Source organism: Diabrotica undecimpunctata, chromosome 7, assembly GCF_040954645.1.
Source record: "Diabrotica undecimpunctata isolate CICGRU chromosome 7, icDiaUnde3, whole genome shotgun sequence".
NCBI lineage: Eukaryota > Metazoa > Arthropoda > Insecta > Coleoptera > Chrysomelidae > Diabrotica > Diabrotica undecimpunctata.
In genome coordinates, this window is record NC_092809.1 from 110285986 (window position 1) to 110294539 (window position 8554).

General features: G+C 34.4%; 1 protein-coding gene across 3 annotated transcripts in view; it reads left to right on the forward strand.

Annotated features, from left to right (window-relative positions):
* LOC140446918 (perlucin-like) overlaps positions 1-687 on the forward strand; it is a 34832-nt gene extending 34145 nt beyond the window's left edge. The window contains exon 5 of one of the 3 annotated variants that reach the window (XM_072539509.1): positions 598-687. Coding sequence is in view for 2 of the 3 variants with exons in the window: in XM_072539507.1 (XP_072395608.1) it covers positions 598-628 (31 nt within the window). In the remaining variant the exon portion in view is untranslated. The remainder of the gene's footprint in view (positions 1-597) is intronic. The other 2 variants (XM_072539507.1, XM_072539508.1) reach the window with 2 other exon arrangements.
* The last annotated feature ends 7867 nt before the right edge of the window (positions 688-8554 follow it).

The following is an 8554-nucleotide window of genomic DNA, read 5'->3' on the forward strand; positions in this document are numbered from 1 at the left end:
TATACACATTAAATTTTACAGACAATAAATGGTCATGGCATAAGATAAGAAAGACTTAAGTCGGAAGTTCAGAAAATTGGAAGAAAAGTGCGCTAAGAATGGTCAAGAAATAAATTTTAAGAAAACAAGATACCTAACAACAAGTGAAGAAGCAATAAAAAGCCTTAAAGAGTCTCACTATACTCCTCACTACTCACATCGGCCGGTTTATTTATAACGTCGATGATGATATGGTTCACGGCGTTCATGGCGTTTAGATCGGGGTTGGCGCAAAGATTCTTTACGGCAGGATTTGGATTGGAAGGTGGAGCAGACGATGCTTTCTTTAGGAGAGATCTCCATGTCGAAGGCAACTGGGTGCCATCATCTATTATATTGCTTTCTATTATCCCTTTTTCCATCTGTTTCAAATTGTCGAATAAAATATATATACATATATATATATATATATATATATATATATATATATATATATATATATATATATATATATATATAATTTCACTAATAAATAACAAAATAGAGTACATATCAAGATTTTATTAATTTAGTATTATTTAATATTATTATTAACAATTTATTTTTCTTTTGTTCTAGCAAGACCTTAGTAACTCCAACTGCTCATTAAAACCCTTACTATGTATAAGAAATAATGCAACTAATGTGTGATAGAATAAAAATAAAAAAAGAAATGTTTTTATTATTTTACTAACATTTATATATGTATATATATATATATATATATATTTATATATGTATATATTTTTTATATATTTATATATCTCACCATTCCTGTATACGTATTTCATGGTATGGGAGACTCAATGAGAAGTCTTTTGACTTCACGTTTCTTCACATGCACATGCACACCCAAAGTGAAAGCTGTTATGTGAGCGGGTGTATATATATTTGGTTTTTAAAAATACCCTCTTCGCTCATCTGTAAAAACCGGAACAAATCTGATTTAACGGCCAGTAAAACCTTGTCGAAAAGTCGTCAAGGAGATGGTTATCCCAAAAACCAAAAAGATTCAACGCGAAATTGGAAACATATGGAAAAATACAAAAATAAAATACCTGGTAATATGGCGTCGGTATCAGGACGCGATGGTCATAAGGGCAACAAAAAGCAGATAAAATGGCCAAAAAAGGCGCAATAATGTCATTCATTGGACCGGAACTCTTGTGCGCCGTTGTAAAGGCAGTAACAAGAACGGCTACAAGAAAGTGGGTAGCTCACAAATCTCTGGAATGGTGGAGGAATTCACCAGGACAGACAGAGGAAATAGTTCATTATAAAACATTCACCGAAATTTAAAGCAGAGCTAATAAGCGAAGACAGGAAAACAGTCAAAGCAAGTCTGCTTACAGGGCACTGTAAGCTGAATAATCAGTTGAAGGTGATGGGATTGACAGATCTATACAGATTCTGTTACCTAGAGGAAGAAACAGCAGCATTGTGTGCGGTTCTTTACATTAGGAGAAGAAAGACCACCGACAAAGAGTTACATGGAAGGTTCAGTCTGAAATCTATTTGATCTTTTTAAAAGGGTCAGGCTAGAGAATGTAATCTAAGATTAGAGGACTACAATAGATCTAAAAAGGTAGCAGTGGAATAGGTCAATGAGGTGGCTTACCTCACTGAATCTATCTAATATCATGAGTTGCCTAGGTTACATTATAACAAAAGTAGATTTTTAATATGCTTTAAATGCGAGACATGAAACATGAAAAATCGTCTGGACCTGAAATCCTCCCAATAGGCGTAATTATCGATAAGTGGCACATGGACACCCTGAAAAACTTTTCCAGCAGTATTTACAGAATTGGCATAATACCACCATATTGGCAATCAACAACAAACGACTGCGTATGATACTTTGATAAAAGCTGTGAACATTGGATCTGGGGGAATTTATTTTCTTGATGCTGGGGATGGACAGAAAAAACATTACTGATTTTATTGTTATTGGCAATGATGAGATGGCTGTAACCCTAGAGTTGGTTTTATCTGAAATATCTACAGCTTTATTGAAAGGTAAACGAATTGCAAATTTTGCCTTGAAATTACCATTAAACATACAAATTAATGAACCACAAGTTTGCAACGTCACCAGAAATAGAGCAAAGGCAAAGATTTTACCGGTATGCAAATTAATCGTTTACGATGAATGTACATTGACATACAAGAGGTCATTACAGGGACTGGACAGAACTTTGAAAGATATTCGTGACAATAAAAAACATTTTTGGTAGAGTCATGATTTTATTTTTAGACCGTTCCTTATTTAATAATTATTAACACCATTCAATTTGTGGATTTATGTAAAGACGCTCCAATTGACAAATAACATGCGAGTATTTTTGCAACAAGATCAAAGTGCAATTGTGTTTACGAAGCAGTTGTTAGAAATTGGAAATGGTAAAGTCGCTATTGACACTTTATTTAATATTACCTTAACAGACTCAAAAGGGAAGCTTGAGCTTATTGAACTTATTATAATCAATTATTTAATTTTAAGGCGATACGAAGTTCGGCGGGTCAGCTAGTATCTAATATATAATTTATTATTTAAAACAGTTAGAAGGGCAGCAAAACCATTACTTGGACAAATTATAAGGGATCATACATATCCACTTCTGTAGAATATCATCCAAGGAATTCTTGCTGGAAAAAGGTATGGGAAAGTGAAACATATTATACCTCTGTATATCAGCTTCAATCAATTATTTTGTGTAGTTGTATCCAAAATTGAAATAACTATGATTATAGAAATTTTCGAACCGAAGAAGCCAAGTAAAGAAGAATAAGAAAAACGAATTAATAAGGACCACAAAAATCTGTAAAAAAAGTATTCTTTAAAATAGGAATGACAATCATAGATAATTTTAATATAATCATAGGGAACTTATAGGATCCTCTGCACGTATGTTACACATTTTTAAGTAAGTAATATTTAAAATAATCTTACAAAACAGACTCAATATATGCGAACAATAAAAATAATAATAACACATAAGAATAGTTAAATAAATCAATAGTAATGCCAAAGAGAAATATATATCTACAATCAAATATCACAATTGTAGAAAGTGACTCATGTTTTAATTATTAAGCTAGTAAAATTGAACGTTTACTCTACAGAAAAAAATATTTTTGTTCCGACAAAAGGAGAAAATTTAATTATCATTTTATAGACAAATTAGAGGATCATTGCAGAATCTATTTAATCTCTTAAAAATTAATAAAAATCTTCTTCTTCTGACTGTTCAAAGAATATGCGTTGAGGTAGACATCTCATTTTATATGAAATCAATTTCAATAATGTGACTGCTCTATTTTTAAACTATTCAAATGTTTTGGCAAAGGTTTGGGTTCTAAGAAAAATGTAACGTTGTCAGCGTGTATAATTCAACTTGACGTTATCTGCAATGTGGGAGTTAATATCCTTCTCTAACGGTACATAATGTCTGCGATCATAACATCATCGCAAATTACGGCGATGTTACTGAAAACAACGACATTATTCAGGTTGCAATTTTAATCTGTAAGTCGGTTTCATAAGCGCGATGACAGGGGTTTCATAAAGCAAAGAACAGAATTATTTGTAGTATTATTATTAGTGAAGGAGCTTTTAACGCTAATGGATAACGCTCCATATCACTTCCGGCGTGTAGAACAGTTATCAACCACTAAATGGAAAAGCTGAGATTGCGGATTGGTTTACTAAAAAATCATTAAGTAAATATATTAAATATGTAGTAGATAAAATGGCACGAGAACGAGGCGTAATTTTAGTTCGATTACCGCCATACCATTGTGAGTTAAGCCCGATAGAACGTATGTTGGCTCAAATAATAATGAAGTGGCAAAGAACAATGTTACTTTCAAATTCAATTATGCAAAAAATCTGCTAATAGTGCCTTCAGCAATGTGATCTTACAGTTGGTAATAAAATGTATCGAGCATCTAGTGAAATAAGTGGAACTTTGATAACTTCATTGAAATTACCATGAAACCATTAGTTGTGGGTCTAGGCGATCTTCTTCTTCTTTCAGTACCCTGTCTGATTATCGAACGTTGGCTATCATATTGGCAATAATAACTTTGTTTACGGCGGCTCTAAATAAATTATCGGTGGTCTCTTCATACCATTCTCGAAGATTTCGGAGCCAGGATTTTCTTCTTCGACCTGGGCCTCTTCTTCCAGCGATCTTACCCTGTATTATGAGGTGTAGAAGGTTATACCTCTCTGGATGTCTGATTACATGACCGAAATATTGTAACTTTAGAATTTTTATCGTTTTTGTTATTTCTGTGCTCGTTTTCATTTGATGTAAAACTACTGGCGAAGATACTACTGATGAATCTATCTAAAGATGACATAGATGGCTCAGATTAGATTATGGATAATGTTAGTTTTAATTTGAACATATTTTTTATATTTTATGAAAATTAATATTCAGTTAAGGTGACCCATTTATTACTAGTACTGTTTCATAACAAGAATTGTTTAAGTACTTAAGGTTCAGTTTTACCTGTACTAAAAGTTACTAGACCCTTTTTCCGTTTATTAATTTAAACGAATGAAGGGCTTTTCCCAAAAAATATATTTAATTTAGAAAAACAAAAATTTGTTTAATTTACTAATGTTTGCATTTTGAGAACGATTTCCGAAGTGGAAATTGAAACGTCAATAAACGTAATTTAACCTTTAATTGTGCTTATTCCCATCTTCACCTAAGGAAAATAATTTTTATAATAATTTTTCGACTGTTCTAACAACCATTCAAATTTCGTCATTTTGTGTCATGTGGAACAATTTCACCCAATCATGTCAACATTAGACTGATAATTGCATTCAGTGCAATTTTCAATCCCTATGACCACACGATCGAGTTTGACAACTTCATCCAAATAAATTTCAAAATGTCACGTTTCGGCAATGAGAATGTTAACTTAAATTTTAATAATTGTATACTTTCACTAACTGTACTTTTAATAAATAAATGTTTCGTTATGTTGAGTTATGATTTTTTTTTCGAAAAATTATCCGCCGAATATCCCTCGGACATTGATGAATGCCTCATAATTTCATGACAAATTTCTCAAGCTCGTTGCTTGGTAACAGCACTCAGCCTTCGGTTTCGTGCTGTTACCAAGGAACGAGCTTTCGATTGTCATGAAATTATCTCGTCTGTTATCAATGTCCTAGGGATATTACTACTGACAATCAATTCGTTCTAAAATCCTGATTATTTTTTTAATAAAAACCGCACGCCTTTGACTCGTCGATTTCCTTTTCCCTCAAACCCGCAAAGGTCTACATTGAAAATATTAGTCACTTTCTACAATTTTGGTACTGTCATCATCATCATCATCCAGCCCCGTTTTCACATCCATTGTTGGATATAGGCCTCCTCCAAACGTCTCCAGTTCTCTCTATCTCTAGCTGCTGCAATCCAGTTTGTTTCTATTCTCCTTAGGTCGTCGGTCCATCGGGTGGGTGGTCTGCCTCGACTTCGCTTGTCGGCTCTTGGTCTCCACTCCAATAATCTCTTCGTCCATCTTCCGTCTTCCATTCTAGCAACATGTCCAGCCCACCTCCACTTTTGTTTATTGATTCGCAGTATAATATCGTCAACGCCAGTTCGTCGGCGTATCTCCTCATTTCTCACGCGATCTTTCAAGGTCAGACCCAGCATTGATCTCTCCATTCGCCTTTGTGTTACCCTCAGTTTTTCGGCAGTAGCTTTCGTTAAAGTTAGGGTCTCTGCTCCGTAGGTCAAGACTGGTAGGATGCATTGGTTAAATGCCTTCCTTTTCAGGTGAATTGGAGTATTTGTTTTAAAAATGTCTCTCATCCTTCCATATGCCGCCCATCCCAACGTGATTCGTCTATTTAGCTCGCAGGTTTGGTTGTCTCTGGTTATTCTGATTTCATGACCCAAGTATGTGTATTTATCGATTAATTCTACCTTGTTGTTATTGATCTGTATCTCTTCGCTGGGAACCATATTAGTCATCATTTTGGTTTTCTCGAAATTTATCTCCAGCCCAGTTTCTTGTAGTATGTAATTCAGTTCTTGGAGCATGTCTTTGATCTCTCCCAGATTATCTGACAGAAGCACGATATCGTCCGCAAAACGTAGATGGTTTAATCTTTCTCCATCGATGGATATTCCTTTCTGTTGCCATGTTAGTCTTTTAAATGCATACTCAAGAACGGTAATGAACAGCTTTGGTGACATGGTATCACCTTGCCTGACTCCCCTTTTTATCTTTATCTTATTAGTTGCTGAATGTAGACTTATGGTTGTTGTGGCATTTTCATATATATTTTTAACTATATTACAATATCTGTGGTCGACCCTGCAATCTTGTAGTGCTCTTAAGATGGACGGTAATTCCACTGTATCAAACGCCTTTTTAAAGTCTACAAATATCAATGCCAAGGGACGGTTATATTCGTTAGTTTTTTCTATCAGGGTTTTTAGGCACTGCAGGTGATCATTTGTGCCGTAATTAGGGCGGAAACCGGCTTGTTCCCGAGGTTGGTAAAAATCCAGCTTTGTCTCTAATCTGTTCGTTATTATTCGGGTGTATAATTTATAAAGATGGTTAAGGAGACTGATTGGTCTGTATCTTTCCAGGTCTGCTATATCTCCCTTCTTGTGTAAGAGTACAGTTATTGAATTATTCCACTTTGTTGGGATATTTTGATTCCATAGACATAGATTAAAGAGCTTTTGAATTTTGGTTATCAGTACTGAGCCTCCTATCTTTATCGCTTCCGTGACGACACCGTCCTCCCCCGGAGCTTTGTTATTCTTCATCTTTTTTAGAGCCTTGTAAATTTCGTCCAAGGAGAGTTCTGGGATATCTTCGGAACCCTGATTTTGAACCTTCCTCTGCTGATATTCAACTATATCTAGAGTCGATTGGTTGCTATATAATGTCTCATAGAATGATTCCACAATTTGTAACAAATGTTCTCTGTTTGATGTGATGTTGCCATTTCTATCCTTGAGTTTGACTATTTGTTTATTTCCATTTGTGAGTTTGCGTCTCATTATTTTCATACTCTTATTTTCCTCAATAGTTTTGATGATTTTCTCATCTTTGTATTTTCTTAGGTCTTTTCTTATTTCTCTTGATACTTCCTTGTTTATTTTATTTATTTCGTCGTTACTAGAGTTTTCGTCGCTTTTCAGTATTCTTCTTTGTTCCATTTTTTCTGTGTGTCCAGACTAATTTTTTCTTCCTTCACGCTTTTTGGGCAGCATTTCTTTTGAGCTTCTGTTATTGCTTCTACTATTATGTCATTTAGGATGTTAATATCATTTGTTAATGATTTTTCTTGAAGGAATTTACCGATATGATCTTCAAAATTTTGTTCGTTGTTTGGATGTGTCCATATGTTTATTTGCTTCTTTTTTATCATATTGTGTCGTTCATAGTTGGTATTTAACACAATGGTGGCTCTCACCATACGATGGTCGCTTGATTTCGCAAATTTATTTAGCACTGTCACATCTGTAAATATGTATCTTTTATCAGTGATAAAGTAATCAATCTCGTTTGTCGTCTTCCCATCTGGGCTTTTCCACGTCCATCTGCGGTGAGGTTTCTTGTAGTAGTAACTGTTCATTAGGAATAGGTTTTTCTCTAGTAAGAAGTTTAAAAGAGTGTCGCCACGGTCGTTCCGTCCCTGACTTCCAAAATTTCCAAGAGCAGTTTCTGCTGGATCCAGTTTTGTTCCTATTTTGGCGTTAAAGTCTCCACATATAACTGTGAAATGTGTACGGTCGTTTGTGATGGCTGTGCTTAAATCATCATAAAAGACTTCGATCTCCTCGTCTGTATATTCTGTTGTTGGAGCATAGGCTTGGATAACTTTTAGATAATACCTAGTATTTATTTTGAACGTGGCATATGTAACTCTAGTGGATACTGATTGGACAGTTTTTAGATTCCCTGCTAGCTGTTTGTTTATAAAGAATCCGACGCCTCCTACTGACTTATGTTGTTCTCCGTGATAGTAAAACAAGTGACCGGATTTTAGGGTCTCGAGACCTTCACCTCGCCTTCTCACTTCACTAACTCCGACGATGTCCCATTTGATCTTTTCTAATTCTTTTTCCATTTCTTTAAAGCTTTCATCAGAAAGTAGAGTTCTAGTATTCATGGTTGCAATTTTGAAAACTGTTTGTTTTTTAAAGCATACTCTTGTCAAATTTGTGTCCCCCCCAGAATCCTTGGGACAGACTGATAAATCAGTGTGAGAGTGTCTACTCACCTGGGGTAGTTTCCGTTTTGTTTTAAAATCTGATTTGATCTGGTTTGGTACTGTATTGTATACATATTATGCTTATTTTGACATATTATGAGTAACATTTTAGTTTTCTAACGATTATTTATGTGTTTTATATTTACAGATACATAATTTGTTTTAATACGATGTACCGCGTAATTTTCATTAAAAAAATTACAATGTTTATTAAGTTGTTATACATACAAGTTTTATCATATTTATAGTGGGACTCAATGACCC